Source organism: Mangifera indica, chromosome 20 (assembly GCF_011075055.1).
Source record: "Mangifera indica cultivar Alphonso chromosome 20, CATAS_Mindica_2.1, whole genome shotgun sequence".
Classification (NCBI taxonomy): Eukaryota; Viridiplantae; Streptophyta; class Magnoliopsida; order Sapindales; family Anacardiaceae; genus Mangifera; species Mangifera indica.
The window spans coordinates 958,585-977,164 of record NC_058156.1 but is presented as its reverse complement, the minus strand read 5'-3'; the positions used below and the strand labels follow the sequence as shown (position 1 = coordinate 977,164).

Below are 18,580 nucleotides of genomic sequence, written 5' to 3'. Positions count from 1 at the left end.
GATACATTTTATCAATATAAATTGATATATTTTTTTCGAGAAAATGACGATGTAGTGGGGATGTATATTAAAAATTTAAAATTTTTAAAGATGTTTATAATATTTTTCAAAATTATGATGTATCAATTATTATTTTTTAAAAGTTGCATTATACGATATGATACTCGATGCACAATATAAAAAATTATATTTTTAACACACGAATCAACTATCATGATTATTTTATCAAATAGTATGAAAATCAAAATAAAATAAAGATATAAAAATTAATGATAATTATATTATTACATTGTATTATATAATAATTAAAATTTTATTATAACAAAAAAACTGAAAACAATTAACAATAAAATTATACGTATCTATTTTGAGAACATAAATAGATATACATTTGATATATATATTATTAATTAATTAATTAGTTTTAAATTAAAAATAAAATATTATTTAATTTTATAATAATATATCATATATGTATTTATTTATATACTCAAAAATAAATTTATATTACTCAACAACTAAATTGTTAATTTTCGATTTCATCTTACGGTCGCTGATTCAACATTTAATCAATGCTTTAAAGAAAAGTTATTTTGATTTACGGCTTTACGGTAAATAAATAAGACAACTATATGATTAACTCAATCAAATTTTGATTATGGTAAAGTTATTTTGATACTAGTTAGTAAGTACAAAAATGAAATATAAAACGGTTCTCGAATTATACAAATGTAATACGGTGAATAATAAAAAATATGTTTATAAAAAAATGTCTTTAAAATTTGCATATGAGAAATATACGGAATGTGTTTTTAAAAATATAGTAATATCATAATAATTTTAGTATTTTTCTTAAATTTCTTATTGAAAATCAATATAACAATTCAAATGTAAAAAATTTAATTAATTATTAAATTTAATATAACATAATACATAATCAAATTTTTTTATGTAATAAATAATGTATCAGCCAGTTAGAAAACACAAATAAATTTAACAATTTGGATTTTGAACTTCATATCAAAATAAATTTTTGTACAAACTATAAAGGAGAAAAACGTAAAATTAAAACTGGTAATTAAAAAAGAAATATTATACTTTTTTTTAAATGACAGTGATATATTTGTAAATAATTGAAAATAAAAGGGATAATTTTGTATTTTAAGTTTAGCCCTAAATTCAAAAATATTGTAAATATAAAATACGGTGTATAATTGGTATTTAATATGAAAAGAGTATAAAATACGTATTTAATATATTTTGGATTCAAAAATTATTTTAAACATATTTAATATGTGAAGAATATGAGAACATGAAAAATACACATATTTACTACTTAGGATTTTGATTGAACATTAGACTCCTAAACCCTAAACCCTAAATATTAGAATAATATTTAATTAAATTTAATTCAATAAAAAATAAATAATATATAATTAATTCTAAAAGTAGATTAAATAAAATTTAAAATAATATTACAAAAACTTTAAAACATATTAATAAAAATTAAAACAGTGAATAATTAAACATGAACTTAAAATTAAAATAAAATTTACAAAAAAAAAAAAGAAATTTGTTTTTCAGTTCCCTTTGACGTATCCTAATTACCCTCGAAAACGCAGCGTGGCGATGATATAACTGAATTCTGTTTTCCTCCCTTTTATTTTTCTTTTTTAAATTGAAGCAAAAAAATTAAATTATTTTATATAAATATACAAAAACCTATGTGAAATGTTTCCTCTCATTGCACAGCGCCTCCGCTCTCACTTTCACTCGTGTCTCTCTGAAAACCACAAGGTTCTGATTTCTTTTTTTAAAATCAATTACAACGATTGCCGGCCACGGTCAACGCCGTGAGTTTGACCGAAGAGCGTAGGTTTTTGTTTTGATTTTTTTTTCTCGAAATTTGGATGGCGTCCAGAGAGGATGTGAAGAGGAGTGAGGCCGCGGTTTCGACGATCGTGAATCTTGCTGAAGAGGCAAAGCTCGCCAGTGAAGGAGTGAAAGCGCCAAGCCATGCGCTTCTTTCTATCTCCAAGTCTCTTCTTGCCGGTGGCGTTGCCGGAGGAGTGTGAGTCTCCTTTGATCTATTTTTTGTTTTCCTTGTTTTTGTTATGAAGTTTATTCATTCATTACAGTGTTGTTGAGTTTATTCGTTATGCGAATTTATAAATTCAGTTTTTATGCAATTATCCTTGTTTTCGCTTATGGCTTTATTATGTAAATTATTTAACTGTAGCATTTACTAGATATAAATTAATTTTTCATATTTATTTATTTATATTTAAAATTCTTAATCCTAGACCCGTGGTAATCACTGTGCATTGCCTTCATAAAATTTAATGCTTATAAAATGCACACTTGTACTAAATTTTTCTATATTATAATTAGCAATTTGTTTGTCGAATTGTATCTTAATCGACTATCTGTTGTAGGTCGCGAACTGCTGTTGCTCCCTTGGAGAGATTAAAGATTTTGCTCCAGGTAGTTTATCATTATAAGTTGTCAATTAAGTTATATTATCGTATATTTGTTATATTAACAGAATTTGGTTCTGAAATATGCAGGTTCAAAATCCTCATAGTATAAAATACAATGGAACAATTCAGGGTTTGAAATATATATGGAGAACTGAGGGTTTTAGAGGGTTGTTTAAAGGCAATGGCACTAATTGTGCTCGCATTGTTCCTAACTCAGCAGTAAAGTTCTTTAGTTATGAGGAAGCATCTAAGTATGTTCTGGTTCTTTTTTTTCTCTGGATTAGCTTGTTATCATTGATTTATAGTGGCATTTGGTTTAGTTTTTAGGACACAAATAATTTTTTATCTTTTACTAGAAACTGTCATGTAGGTGTTAGAAATTTGTATCTTTTATTCATTTGACTTAATAAATTAACATTCTCAACTTACCTTGCATAAACAGGGCCATTTTATGGTTTTACCGCCGGCAATCTGGAAATGGTATGAATCCTAGTTTCTCTATTTCTTTCTTTTCATTCTTCTTCCTCTCTCATTTCTCTAAATTGGTCTTCTGAACTTGGACGGTGTTTTTAACCAATTCCTATACTTCAATTTTAAAGTTTAATTGTTTTGTGATGTTATATCTGGTGCATATGTATTGACATAATGTATAGGGGTTTGGTGTAAATGATTTGTTTGCGCATCAGTAGGTTGCTTGTGCATGTGCTAGTGTAGAATAATCTCAAACTGTTTAAGCTGAACTTAGACATATAAGATTTTGAGTCACAAAATTATTTGTTGGGAATGGATATTATTTAGATGCATTACATTTATGGGCTTTTCTTATGGATTTTTTTCATGTAATGGTTTTATATATTTTGCATTGAAATTTTTTTGTTTCTGTTTGCTGTCTTGGAATTCCCCGTTAATGCAAGTAGTTTTACTTATGATCAACAAAGAATGAGATTATATGAGGAGAAAGAGAGAAACAAAGAAAGATGGATGATGATGAGATTTTCTCCTTTTTTTTGGTTCTCTTGCAGAAGAGGCTGAGCTCACTCCTATACTACGCCTTGGAGCTGGTGCATGTGCTGGAATTATTGCCATGTCAGCCACTTACCCAATGGACATGGTGCGAGGTCGGCTAACTGTTCAGGTATTTTTTGGAATTACCTTTTGGAAAGTGAGTTTATTAGTTTGATCCTTGATCTTCTTTTTCTGGTATGCAAAATTTTTAGCCCTCATATGCATATTTTGACGGTTTAACTTTGTCCATTTGTTGGGCAGACAGACAAGTCTCCTCGCCAGTATAGAGGAATCTTCCATGCACTGTCAACAGTCCTCAGAGAAGAAGGTCCCGGGCTTTGTACAAAGGATGGCTTCCTTCTGTCATTGGAGTTGTAAGTAAATGTTTTGTTTTTATCGGAGGACATGCTGCAATATTTACTCAAATTTTGTAACATTCATATGTTTTGTGCATTTGCATTGCAGAAGTCTACATTTACATGGTTCATGTATGTGGACTTCTGCTTTTATGATAAGTTGCTATTAAAATGGAGTAGACTCTAACTGTCTTTTTAAAATAAATGGAAATTTATTTTTACACTGTTCTCATTTTAAGAATTCTAAATAATTTATAAAAATCCATGTCATTCTCGTGTCTTTATGTAGGGATCTTATAATATTCTATGATGCTTACAGATACCATATGTGGGTCTCAATTTTGCTGTGTATGAATCTCTCAAAGATTGGCTGATCAAATCTAAAGCATTTGGACTAGTTGAAGAAAACAATGAGTTGGCTGTGACAACCAGACTTGCATGTGGAGCTGTTGCTGGGACTTTTGGCCAGACAGTTGCTTATCCTTTGGATGTCATCCGAAGAAGAATGCAGATGGTGGGCTGGAAAGATGCTGCTTCTGTTGTGACGGGCGATGGAAAGAGCAAGGTGGCCCTTGAATATACGGGTATGGTTGATGCTTTTAGGAAAACAGTTCGCCACGAGGGGATTGGAGCATTATACAAGGGTTTAGTTCCTAATTCAGTGAAGGTCAGTATAATAGCGTAGACTTTGTTATCAACTTTATTAGATGTATTATTCAACTCTTTTCATCAGTTTGAGAAACCACCTAATATTTTCTGAAATCTTTGATTAATTGGAAATTTGCATGGCATTAGTTCATTTATCAGTGTTCTATTGCAAATTATTTCATCTATAGATTTGATGTGTCAACATGTATAATGCTCTTCTGCATTCCCTTCAGGTGGTTCCTTCCATAGCCATTGCATTCGTGACATACGAAATAGTGAAGGACATTCTTGGAGTCGAGATGAGGATATCTGACTGAAGCAAAGATCTGCTTTAAGATTTTTGAAATCTTCTCTGTTCATTCTGCAAGAAACTGGAATTCAATAAACTGGAATCTTACAAGTGAACTATCAGGTATTTTCTAATTTGGATGTAGGGAAATGTCTAAAATCCCATCTTTGGTCAGTGTTCGTATTTGTACCCGGTTATACCTATTTATCAGGTTCAAAACACAACTTAGTTTTTAGTATTTATTCATACATCCTATGCTAATAAAGTATTATAAGGAAATGCTGCACGGACGCATCCTAGTAGTTTTGATGGGATTTCGAAGTTAAATTATTTACCATGTCTATTTGTGACTGTTTGTTGGTAGAATCTTTTACTTTTTAAACATATTTGTTTCCATAACACTTTTCTCTCTATGGACTTTTGTGTATGCTTAAATTTTGGTTTGTGATTCTGTGTTTTTGTTAGGACCGATGAATGATTTATATTACAATAATACTTTACGCATTAACAATAAATATAAACACAGATAGAAACGTTGGCTTGTCACATCACGTGATTATAATTTTGAATTAGAGATCATATTCAATTATGTGATGACACATCAGTGTTTGTATCTATGTTTTTCTTTATGATAAATTATGAAATGAAATGATTTGAAAGATAGGGAACAATTTTTTTGTTGTGAGTTTTTCAAATTATTATGTATCCTGCAAAGCTTTCATGTTTCTTTAGAAAACATTTTTACGAAATAAAAAAGCTGAAAAAAAAAAAAATTGGAAACCATAATATGTGAAACCAGAATGTTTCCGGGTACTATTCAGATAGGGTCTTGGGCTTTTAGCCCAGAGACTGCAATTCAGCTAGATGTTAGAGCCTGCTCGTGACATTATCGATAGGTGAAAATTAAATATAAAATAATATTAAATTATATTGTAACACATTATTATTTGTGCACATAGTTTTATTGATATTATAATGTAATATTTGTGCAAAGGTACTTAAGATATGTGGTGATGACATGGAAGCAGCCCATTGGTTACAAAAATTTTTCGTGTTTTATTCAATAATATTATGTACTAATAATAAGTATTACTTTGTATACTGAATTATAAATAGAGTAACACTATCATACGAAACAGAAACATTAGAAGGCTGAAAGTATGATTAAATAATAGCGTAATGTTATGTGTACATATTTTTAATACACAAATAGTTTCACATATAAGTGTGTTCTCATGTGATTGAGTGTTATTTTATCATTAATTTAAAATTATTAAAGCACATGATAATATATCCATATATTTACTCATTTGTGTAGTAAACAATATGTATAAACATTAAAAGAGTAATGCTATATGTATGTAATTTAATTACAAAGATGATACGTCATAATATGATTAAATATAATTTTATCTTTAATTTAAAATTATTTAATTATATAATAATATATTATTTATGTATCTAAATATGTACATAGTTTTATTGGTATGCAAAACACAATGCTAGATAGGCAAACAAAGGAAAATTTGCAACCAAATTGAATGAAACAAGCCCAGCCCAACCACTAACAACGTTTAATCATCATCTCACGCACAGAGGAAAACCTATGTTTTTATGGACCGTTCCTCTTTCGAAAAAATATTGCTCACGGTAGAAAAAATGTTACGTGGCCAAGAATTCAGCACCCTTATTCTGCAGTTATGACCCTTTTCAATTTCTGTTATGTTATTGCTTTCTGTTGCAGCCATGATCTATGGCCATTTTCAGCATTTTCCCAGTTTCGTAGGAGACGTGTTGTTTAGTTATTTTCAGCTTTCAGCATTTTCCCAGTTTCGTAGGAGACGTGTTAATTAGTTATTTTCAGCTTTCTCAAAAACTGTATAAAAAGGAGAGATTAATGAAAAACAGCAGACTCATCTTTCCACCAAAATATACTCTATAATTATTGAATTGTAACCTCCTTGAGAGCTTCTTCACGTCAGGAACCATTCCGCGACGAGGCAGAGGCCGAGTGAGAGCTCGCCTGAACCGAGCACCTAACAACATGGTATCAGAGCAGGGATCCGACAATGGCGCCACCCACCGCAATCCATCGAAACAGCCAATGGAGGAAAACCTTCAAGCAACCCAGCAACAAATGATGCAAATGCAGCGTGAGATGCATGAGATGTTTATTCAATTGCAAACACAAATGGATGAGCTGAGTTCAAGAAGAACTGAAATTGGGACATCACAACAACATTCCAATTTTCAGCAAGCACAAGGAACGATCGTACCACGGGTAGTTCGTTTGGATTTTCCACGATATGATGGCACTGAAGACCCCATCACTTGGATCGATCGGGCGGAGCAATTCTTTGCCTTCCACAAGACTCCTCCAAATGAGAAAGTTCCATTAGCCGCATATCACTTAGAAGGAGGAGTACATCTCTGGTTTCAATCCTTCAGAGGAATTCGAGTATGGGTTACTTGGGAGGAGTTCAAGCAAGCGATAAATGAGCGTTACGGACCAACACTTCTGGATGATTTCTACGGAGAGCTCACCAAGCTCACACAGATGGGGTCAGTTCGCGAATACCACACTCAATTTGATCGGCTTCTTGTAAGAGCTGGTTCGCTAACAGAACAACAACAGATCAGCTGCTTCGTCAGCGGCCTTCGAGAGACCATCCGAGCTGATGTGCGGGCTGCAAATCCACAAACTCTCCCACACGCTGCTGGTCTTGCACGCCTCTATGAATCCAAATACCAGAATCAAAAAAAACCCACAAACATAGAATCCAAACACATTACCTACAACCAAACCACTCAAAACCTCCAAAAACAAAAACAAAAGTCAAGTCAGATACAACACGTTACCAATCCACCAATTAAACGACTTTCCGCTGAGGAAATCCAGGATCGTCGGCGTCGAAATCTATGCTACAATTGTGATGAAACCTATACCCCAGGGCACCGCTGTAAACGACTATTTCTCATTGATTGCGAACTAGAGGACGAGGAAGATATTGACGTGGGGGAGGAATCTGAAACCAAACTAGAGGTAGCCGAAATCTCCCTTCATGCCATCACTGGGACTATTGCACCACAAATCATGCGGGTTCCGGCCAAGATTAAAGGGCGTTCGTTGGTGGTTCTATTGGACACTGGAAGCTCCCACAATTTCCTCAATCGAGCATGGGTGACACGACTTGGGCTGAAAACAGATGAAGGGGCACGACTGAGTGTGATGGTAGCCAACGGTGAGAAACTTCCTTGCATGGGTCGCCTCCCAAATACCCCAATCGAAATCCAAGGGAATTTATTCCAGGTGGAATTTTTCGTGATCGCCTTGGAGGGGTGTGATGCCGTGCTGGGAGCACAGTGGCTGACAACTCTTGGACCAATTATCTGGGATTTCACAAGGATGACGGTGGAATTTCAGTGGCAAGGGCGAGCAGTGATTCTCACAGGTGAACGAACCCCGACAGCTCGGGCGATCAACCGACGCCACATGGAGAAGGAACTTCGGGCCAATGGGGGGCGTGGGACCTTGATGCAGCTGATTACAGGACAAAAAGATGGAGATGGAGAGGAAACAAAGGAAGGGACAATATTGATCTCTGGAACCAAGTGCCAGCACTCAGGTTTGACCCAGATTTTTGAGCAATATTATCAAATTTTTCAGAAGCCAAAAGGCCTTCCCCCAAATCGGACTCGCAGTCATCAAATCAATTTAAAGCCAGGAAGTGGTCCTATCTCTGTGAGGCCCTACAGGTACCCATATTGCCAAAAGAAAGAAATAGAAAAGTTGGTGGAAGAAATGCTAGAAAGTGGGATAATCAGACCTAGCACCAGTCCATACTCATCCCCGGTACTACTGGTCAAAAAGAAGGATGGGTCATGGCGATTTTGTGTGGATTATAGAGCCCTCAATTTGGCTACTATTAAGGATAAGTTTCCCATACCGGTGATTGACGAACTACTGGATGAACTATATGGAGCCAAATATTTTTCCAAGCTAGACTTGCGAGCTGGGTACCATCAGATACTGATGCATCCTGCAGATGTGGAAAAGACGGCATTCCGCACACATGATGGGCACTATGAATTTTTGGTAATGCCTTTTGGACTCTCTAATGCGCCTTCCACTTTTCAGGCATTAATGAATGACATTTTTCGACCTTATTTGCGAAAATTTATCCTAGTTTTTTTTGATGATATCTTGATATATAGCTCCACTTGGGAATCACATTTGCAACATTTGCAAATAGTATTCTCAATTTTAGCTGACCAACAACTTTATGTCAAAGAGGAAAAATGTTGTTTTGGAACCACAGAAGTACAGTATTTGGGACACATTATCAAGGAAGGAGAAGTAAGAATGGAACCAAGCAAAATTGCGACTATAAAAGACTGGCCTAAGCCGAATTCAGTTACTGCACTACGGGGGTTCTTGGGGTTGACGGGGTACTATCGAAAATTTATCAAGGATTACGGAAAAATTGCAGCACCATTAACTGATATGCTGAAAAAGAATAACTTCCAGTGGTCTTCTAAAGCCGAAAGTGCATTTTTGGAAATCAAAAGGGTGATGACACACGGATCGGTATTGGTTTTACCTGACTTCACTAAAACCTTTATTATTGAATGTGATGCCTCTAATTTTGGTGTAGGTGCAGTGCTTACTCAAGAAAAAAAACCAATAGCCTTCTTTAGCCAAGCTCTAAAAGGGAGGAATGCAACTTTATCCACCTATGATAAAGAAATGTTGGCACTAGTGCTTGCAGTACAGAAATGGCGACCCTACCTTCTAGGAAGGACATTTGTGGTTCGTACCGACCACAAAAGTCTAAAATATTTATGGAGCCAAAGAATCACCACTCCAGCTCAACAAAGGTGGCTTAGTAAACTCATGGGCTATGACTTTTCCATTGAATACAAGCAAGGGAAAGAGAACTCGGTAGCAGATGCTCTCTCCAGAAGAGAAGAACCAACACAAATGATGGCAATATCAGTGTTAGTCCCTATCTGGCTAGAAACCATTCAAGAAGAAAACAAAAGCCACGTAGAGATGCAAAGATTGCATAAATTGTTCCAAGAAGGGGAATTGCTTGGACCATGGGCATGCAAGGATGGAATACTTTTTTACAAAGAACGGATTTACTTGCTACCCTCTTCTCCGTTAATAATGGACGTCATTCAAGGTTTCCATTCTGCCACTCACGAAGGGCTCCACAAAACCCTTCAACGCATACGATCCCAATTCTATTGGCAAGGAATGAAGAAACAGGTATTGGAAACCATTAAAGCATGTGATATTTGCCAAAGGAATAAGAGAGAACAAGGCGCACCATCCGGGCTTCTCCAACCATTGCCAACACCCACTATTGTGTGGACTGAGGTTTCCATGGATTTCATCACCGGCCTTCCAAATTCTAGAGGTAAAACAATAGTTATGGTAGTGGTGGATCGATTGTCTAAGATGGCACACTTCATTGCAATGGCAACACCAGTCACTGCAAATAATGCTGCCCAAGCATATTATGAGAATATCCTCAAATTATACGGCGTACCACAGTCCATTGTAAGCGATCGGGACCCCTTATTCACTAGTTCATTCTGGAAAGAATTGTTCCGGCTACAAGGGACAGAGTTTCGTTTCTCTTCATCATATCACCCACAGACGGACGGACAAACGGAGGTAACAAACCGAACCCTTGAAATGTACTTACGCTGTTTTACAGGAAATCACCCAAAACAATGGACCCGATGGCTACCCTGGGCAGAGTTTTGCTACAATACTAGTTGGCATTCTTCCACTGGGTTTACACCGTTTGAGGTGGTTTATGGTCGACCCCCACCAGTCTTGACTTTCTACGAACTCGGAACAGCCAAAGACGTCGAAGTGGACCAAGAGCTACGACAGAGGGATCAAGTCTTACGCCAGCTACACCAACAACTTACTAAAACCAAAGAAAGGATGAAGGCAACATATGATCAAGGAAGGAAGGAACGCCACTTTGAAGTAGGAGATTGGGTCTACCTTAAACTACAACCGTACCGACAGCATTCCTTGACTGGGGATCGACGGCATAAATTATCTGCAAAATACTATGGCCCTTACAAGATCATTGAGCGTATCGGGCCAGTGGCCTACAAATTACTCTTACCTGAAGGGAGTAAAGTTCACCCGGTTGTGCACATTTCATTAATCAAGAAGCAGCTCAAGAATCATGTCGTGGTGGAGTCCTTGCCAGAGATCAGTGATGACGCAAACATGAATCACGTTCCTTAACGGCCTTGCGGACAAGACCCTTTTCAAGGGGGGTGGAATGTTACGTGGCCAAGAATTCAGCACCCTTATTCTGCAGTTATGACCCTTTTCAATTTCTGTTATGTTATTGCTTTCTGTTGCAGCCATGATCTATGGCCATTTTCAGCATTTTCCCAGTTTCGTAGGAGACGTGTTGTTTAGTTATTTTCAGCTTTCAGCATTTTCCCAGTTTCGTAGGAGACGTGTTAATTAGTTATTTTCAGCTTTCTCAAAAACTGTATAAAAAGGAGAGATTAATGAAAAACAGCAGACTCATCTTTCCACCAAAATATACTCTATAATTATTGAATTGTAACCTCCTTGAGAGCTTCTTCACGTCAGGAACCATTCCGCGACGAGGCAGAGGCCGAGTGAGAGCTCGCCTGAACCGAGCACCTAACAAAAAACCACAATGAATAATTAAGCTTACAAGAATTACAGATATCTATGACTTCTATCTTGCTCTCCGGTCTCTAACAGTCATCTTTGAGAGTACTTCCATGAGATAATCACATCGGCTCTGATGATATTCGATGCACAAGCACAGTTGCCTTATTGCCTCTCTCTTCTCCTCAGCCAGACCCAAGATGTCGTTGTCCTTCTTCTTTATCGTCATCTCTAAAACGTCCACTTTTTTCTCGAGTTGTTTCATGGCTTTTATCAGGTTCAGCTTCTCTGCTTCTTCCTCACTTGCCTTAACTTCTAGCCTCTCAACCTGGTCCCTCAATGTCAATTCTTGTTCTGTCTTATTTTGCAGTTGCCCGGCTAGTCTGCTTACTTCTAGCTTCAGTTGCACCCTTTCTTTATTCGTCTCCACGACCCAACTCTTTGCAATCCGAATCTCCTGTGATTTTTCCTCTATAGAATGCTCGTAGCTTTTGTGGGCCTCTTCGAACCTGTGTATAACAGTTTCTAGCTCAGTCAAAGTATTTTTTACCTTTTCTGAGATATCTGTGATCATCATGTGATGGGCCTCCTTGTTGGCAGCCATAGTTTCAGACAATGTAGCAATTCTTTCTTCCAGCATTCTCTGTTCTTCCAGGAACTTTGCTTCTGCTTTTCTGAAGCTCTCTTCCTTCTCAGAAAGTAATTGTTCTGTGACTCGAAGCTTCTGGTTTGATAGGCGAAGCTTGACTTCGATTTGGCGGACGTTTTCGACCAACGTACTCAGTTCATCTCCTTTTACTTCTAGATCTCTTTTCAGGTCTTCGACTGTTTCTTCCAAATCAGCCACCCTCTGATCATTAGACTCAACAAGCCTACTGAGTTCTTCTGTCATTTCCTTGATTTTCCTTTCTGCAACTTCAAGATTTGCCGTGCATTCCTGGAATGAAACTTCTTGTTCTTTGAGCTGCTTCTGTTGATCTGTAATCTGATTCAGCAACTCATTCTTCTGATTTTCCAGTTGGATAAGGCTTTCTGAAGATTCTTGTTTCTCTCTCTCAAGCTGTGATTCCAATTCAGTCTTCTGGGCCTGCAAGGAATCTAAGTTCTGTTGTAGATTGTTAACCTGTGCTGCTAAGGCTGTTATTTGTTCAGAAGCTTCATTTTCTACATTTGTATGTTTCTCCTGAAGAGCAGATAACTCAACATCTCTCTCTCCCGATGCTCTCTCCAATTCAAATATTTTTTCCTGTAGTGCAGCCTTCTCCTCTCTCAAACGATCACTCTCTTCAATTTTGATCCTCATCTGCTCTTGAAGCTCTTCCATGTCAGTTATCTGATTGCTTAGAGAAGTCACCTCCAATTCCAGGCGCTCCATTTGGGCCATCAAACTTTCCTTCTCTTCCAGAATTCTTCGTTCAACCTCAGTTTTGCTCACTATCTCCTCTTTCAGATTCTCCACCTGAGTCATGTATTCTGAAATTTGTTTGGCCTGAGTTGATGTTTCTTCACTTTTGAAAACTATCTGTTCTTCCAACTCGGCTTTCTTAGAGCGTAAAGAACCCATGTCAACTAGCAAATTGTTGATCTCTGCTGTCAAATTCTCTATTCTAGACATTGATTCACTCTCAATGGCATCAAGTTTCTGCTTCAGAGAAGAGAGTTCATCTTCTTTCTCTTTTGACACAGTCTCTAACTCCAATATTTGGGCTTGCAGTCGTGCATTTTCATCTCCTAATTGTTTCACTTCTGTTGTTTTGCTCTCAATCTGCACTTCCATATCTCTATTCTGAGATCGCAATGCTTCTAGCTCTAGTTCCATGCCTATTACTTGAGCCTCTAACTCCTTTATTCGAGCTGATGATTTATTTCCATGGACCTCGTGCATCTCTGCAAGACTTGATAGTTCCCTCTCTTTCTCAACAACTTTCTCCTTGAACTGACTTGATTCTGCCATGAGATTTTCTATTACATTCTGTGCTCGCTGGATCTCGTTAGAAATCTCTGAGACTTTCAAGGTTAAAGATTTATTCTCTTCCTCGGTAGATTTCAGTGACTGACGTAAATCTGAGACTTCCTGTTCTGCAGATTCCAGTTGCTGCTTCAAATTAGAAGTTGTCCCTCTAAGAGTTTCTACCTCGTTTCCGAGAATTTGTTTTTCATCATTCAGCCGATCAGCCACAGCTCTCAAGTCTTCAGTGATCTTCACTCCCTCTTCAATCCTTGCAAAAGTAGCCTCTTTCTCCATGATCAAGTTATGTTTATCTCTAGAAATATCTTCCAATCTTTTATGTAGCTCAGCTTCTCTCTTATCTGCAGTTTCTAGCTTCTGATTCATCTCTGCATTATCAGCTGAAAGTTTCAACTTTTCAGAGTTTAAGCTTTCAACTTCTAACTGCAAATTTCTAACAATTTCCTCCTCTTCCTGTATCTTGCTCAAAGCAGTTTGATATTCTGAATTTAAAGCTTCTTTTTCTTCAATGGTAGCAGTCAACTGCCTCTTCATGTCAGAAATTTCTAGATTCCGCACACCTTCTATCTTCCCAGCAGTCTCCAGTTTTTCATACAATTCTCCATTCTCAACTGAAAGTTTCAACTTTTCTTTGCTGAAGCTTTCAGTTTCAAGCTTCAAATTTCTGATGACTTCTTCTGCTTCTTGTATCTTGCTCAAAGCAGTTTGATTTTCCAAATCTAAAGCTTTCTTTTCTTCACTGATAGTCAGCAACTTCATCTTCAGATCAGAAAGTTCTAAATTTGCTGCTTCAAGTTCTTGCTTTATGCTGTCTGTTGTTTTCTGGAATTTACTTTCAAGTTCTCCATTTTTGTTGTATTTGCCTTTTGAAGAACAATCTGAGTCCGTGTCTGAGCTTGACGACGAATCAGCCTCCTTTTCTTTTTTCCCGTGTATTTTGTTCCTCAGCTCTCCTCTAAGATTATCATATTGTGCATAAAGCGATTGGTATTTTCCATGGAAATCTTCAATTAGCTCAACAAGTGGTTCTTTTATCCCATCTTTTTCTTCATGATCCTCACTTTGGATAAGTTTCAAGATCTTTTTAACTTTGTCTTCAATTTCTGCAAGAAACAAGAAAGTCAGTCCTGGATAAAATAATCATTAATGTTACAAGGGGAAGAGTGATAGCCTAATATGCAAAAGAAAACCACTTAAAGTGATCAGCAGTTTAATTTAACCTAATAACATGTGTTTGTAAAAAATCCAATTTATCTATTCAGATAGAAGAATCAAAATTATCTTCTATTACCTATTTTAGTTCCTTTCAGCTGTTCATCTTTTTCTGGATCGATATGACTCCCAAAGAAGGACTTTATGGAATTTCTCCAACGATGCTTTCCCATATCCTCTTCTGATTAATAAATTTGTATCCTCAGTAAGTGTGTTTCAAGACAAGTCAGTTTCCATCTTGAGCTGGGAACCTCAGAATTTAAGTATCCTGTTAAATTCCAGACGCTGTCAAGCAAAATCCATTTGACATGATGAAAACTGAACCTGCTTGCCAAGCGTTTGTAACCCAGAGTATATGCTAACAGTTAGAATAAGATAAAGACCAGGTCACCAAGTATAACTTATACAGGAAAAAATTGACAAACCGTAGCAAGATAGACACTTATTGGTGGATTTAAGAGTATATAAAAGTGTGACTCAAAAGGAAAGCAAACCATTGGAAATATCATTTTTGCTCAGATAACCCCTTAGGCATGCCAATTGCTACCATTCCAAAAAAAAAAAAAAAAAAGGTTCCAAGAATGCCTGTGAAAATGCAAGGTTTGACAAAAATTCTGTCACACCGGAAGCAAACAATTATCGCTTACTATATATTACAATCACTGATGGATGGAGGCTGCTCTTTATGGATACAGAAAATCTTCCCACAAAACATTGCTCCAAATTCTCATCAGCACTGAAGAAACTCATGAATCTACTTCATCTATTCTTGCACTAAAAGGAATTTTCTACAGATATGGCTCTAGAGACCCAATATCTCCATATGGCCTTTTGCCTAAACTTTCTGACTTCTGTGTAGCCAAGGTTCAATCAATTCCAAAGTCCATGAAACCGAAGCTGAAAGTATTGCTGTTAGCCTAAAAGTAATGATCCCAACCCCAATTCTTCACGGTCATTAATAGCAAAAACTTAAGGTCCTAGAAGCATTTACTCATTTGCATAGGACTTTACACCAGTAGACGGCACCAATAAATAACTTTACCATGAAATAAATTTTTTTACTTAATGTCTTCATTAATACTACAGATTTCACCTTCCTTTAATAACCAAAACTACCATATTAGACTCAGGACCTCAAATGATACAATGATGGATACAGCCCTACAATAGCAAATTGTCAGTGAGTACGCGTCAATTGAATGAAATGTTTGGTTTTGATTTGAGAACAGGCCCCACAACTCAAAGATGCATGTATTCTAATCATATTCTGTGACACACAGATGATTTTATATGAAACCATCTTATGCCTAAAAAATTAAATAAATGATGAAAATAAAAGTAAATACAGCTTTTAAAACAAATTTCGAGATGAACTATAAAACAATTTATAATAAAATATAAACAAAAAAAAAAACTTAGATATCCTCCATGTCAGTATATTAACGAGTAGCATCCATTCTAATCTGGCGCCACGTCATCATTCATCATCTCTGGGAAATTTCCCAGAAGCCATAAAAAAAGACAGCTATAACATCTGGTAAAATGAGCTGTTTCTTTTTGTTTGTTTTTCCCTTGGAATTGCAGAAACATGCAATTGTGTTCATCTTTCTTATCTTTTACCATTTAACGAAAAAATTATAGTAATTATGTAAATGTTTACCTGAACCAAATTACCTTCTCTTTCAGTCTTTTTAAGAAGGTTCCTCGATTTGAACCAATCTGCAAGGACATAATTCAATTCTGAACAAATTAATACAAATTTAACCAACCTTAAATTGAAAACTGTACAAAGAACAGCCGGTCAAAACTTTGGGAAGAGCTAGAAATCAAATCTAGAAACAATGTTTCTGTCACAATTTATTTCTAAATTCAATCGAAATCATCTGAAATTCAAGAAAAAAACTTCAGTAATGAATCAAACCTTTCAAAAATTAAAAAAAAAAAAATCAAAATACGTCGAAACAATCCAGAATATGATTGAACACTACAACCAACGTTAACTGTAAAAAACACTCACCAGCAGTTAACGAACACAGCAATAATCAGTAAATCAGTTCTTAACCAAAGCTTACCTACAATCAGAGAGCTGAAACCGAATCGAGAATCTGAGAAGAAACGCAAAGAAAGAGAGACAGAGAGAGGCTGTGAAAGTAGAAATTATTATTAAATTCAAAAAACGGTTTAAACGCACAAGCGCTTTTGTTTGGATTCGGAGCAAATTGCAATCTCAAAGCGACTTGTACAGCAGCATTTGTAGCTTCAATTTTAAGGGGCCGGAATCTTTGGAGCTTTTTTTTTTAAAGTAATTTGACCTCCGAGTTTTCAGTTAATTACATTATCGCCACTGCTGTTCAATTTTTCGTCTTCCTGGTCAATATTTCGCCATTTGCTTAGCGTCTGGTTGGAAAAAGCGCGCGCGATGTTAAATTTGGGCCATGATCTGTGGGAACAAGGCCCACAAGAACGTGGCTCCCGCGTTTGTTTTTCTTGTGCTTTGAATTTGTTGCCATTAACAATTAGGCACACTTACCCATAGAAAATAATAATAATAATAATAATAATAAGAAAACGGTTTAGTTTGAGAAATATTTTATTACTCAAACTAAAAGATTACTTTAAGGGGGTGTTTGGTTGGGGGTTTTTAAGATTATCTCGATAATCTATCTTTTATTCTTTTATTTGGTTTGTCAGTAATAAAAGATTACAGTAATATTATATTACCAATACTGACGTGACATGTAATATAAGTGGTAATTTGATTACTACATTCACCTTAGCTATTTAAAGATTATTGAGGTAATTTTGAGTTTATTATAATTATATTATAATTTATTAATTTTTTGAGATAAAAATAAATTTATTTTTAATTAATATGACAAATAATATAAAAAATATTTAAAAATAATTATATTTAAGGGCATTTAAGTAAAATAATTTACTAGTAATCTTCTATTACCTTTAACCAAACATAATAATTATTTATATATACCAAATTTTATCAAACATAGTAATCATTTATACCCAGTAATCTTCTAAATAATCTATTTTCAAGGGAATCTTTCTATTTTGATAATAAAACATTATTCAAACCAAACACCCCCTAAGAGGTTGTTTGATTTTAGTTTTTGAAGATTACTTTGATAATCTATCTTTTATTTTCTTGTTTGGTTTGTCAGTAATAAACGATTATAATAATCTTCTATTACCGATGCTGATGTGGGAGGTAATATGGGTGGTAATCTGATTACCATATTCACCTTAGGTAGTTAAAGATTACCAAGGTAATCTTGATTTTATTATAATTATATTATTATTTATTAATTTTTTGAGATAAAAATAAATTTATTTTTAATTAATATGACAAATAATATAAAAAAATATTTTAAAATAATTATATTTAAGGGTATTTAAGTAAAATAATTTACTAGTAATCTTTTATTACATTTAACCAAATACAATAATTATTTATATCTACCAAATTTTATCAAACATAGTAATCATTTATACTCAGTAATTTTCTAAGTAATTTATCTTCAAGGGAATCTTTCTATATTTGTAATAAAATATTACCCAAACCAAACGCCCTCTAAGAGAATATTTGGTTAAAGACTTATAAAAATACTAATTTGATAATCTATTTTTTATTCCTTATATTACTTTATTTGGTTTATAAGTAATAAAATATTTTAGTACTATTTTATTATCAATGATGATGTGACAGATAATATAAGAGATAATTTGATTATCATCTTCACCTTAGGTATTAAAAAATTACCAAAGTACTCTTGATTTTGTTATAACTATATTTTTATTTATTAATTTTTTTAAAATGAAAATAATTTTATTTTTAATTAATATAATAAATAACATAAAAATATTTTAGAATAATTAAACCTAAGCGCATTTAAGTAAAATTATATACTAAATTTCTTTTATTAC

At 34.8% G+C, this 18,580-nt stretch overlaps 1 protein-coding gene and 1 pseudogene across 4 annotated transcripts; one reads left to right on the top strand and one right to left on the bottom strand.

The window, feature by feature from the left end:
- Positions 1-1,724: 1,724 nt before the first annotated feature.
- Positions 1,725-5,191, top strand: LOC123203816 (annotated as a pseudogene).
- Positions 5,192-6,285: 1,094 nt separating this feature from the next.
- On the bottom strand, positions 6,286-16,894 carry LOC123204454 (COP1-interactive protein 1-like). Of its 4 annotated transcripts, none has more exons than XM_044621114.1 (5): positions 16,714-16,894; positions 16,302-16,360; positions 14,721-14,965; positions 11,481-14,532; positions 6,286-6,438 (listed from the first exon to the last, which is right to left on the bottom strand). In XM_044621114.1, exons 3-4 carry the CDS (start codon positions 14,812-14,814, stop codon positions 11,528-11,530), a joined length of 3,099 nt encoding a protein of 1,032 aa, XP_044477049.1. In that variant the 5' UTR covers positions 14,815-14,965; positions 16,302-16,360; positions 16,714-16,894; the 3' UTR covers positions 6,286-6,438; positions 11,481-11,527. The 4 variants fall into 4 exon arrangements, with proteins under 4 accessions (XP_044477049.1, XP_044477051.1, XP_044477050.1 ...); XM_044621116.1 differs by having other exon boundaries at positions 14,721-14,909; XM_044621115.1 differs by having other exon boundaries at positions 16,316-16,360.
- Positions 16,895-18,580: the final 1,686 nt, after the last annotated feature.

Excerpts from the sequence above, each read along its gene's own strand:
- LOC123204454 (XM_044621114.1), bottom strand. The coding sequence starts at position 14,814 with ATGGGAAAGCATCGTTGGAGAAATTCCATAAAGTCCTTCTTTGGGAGT. Across the intron at positions 14,533-14,720 it reads GCTGAAAGGAACTAAAATAG|AAATTGAAGACAAAGTTAAA; the intron begins GTAATAGAAGAT and ends TGTTTCTTGCAG.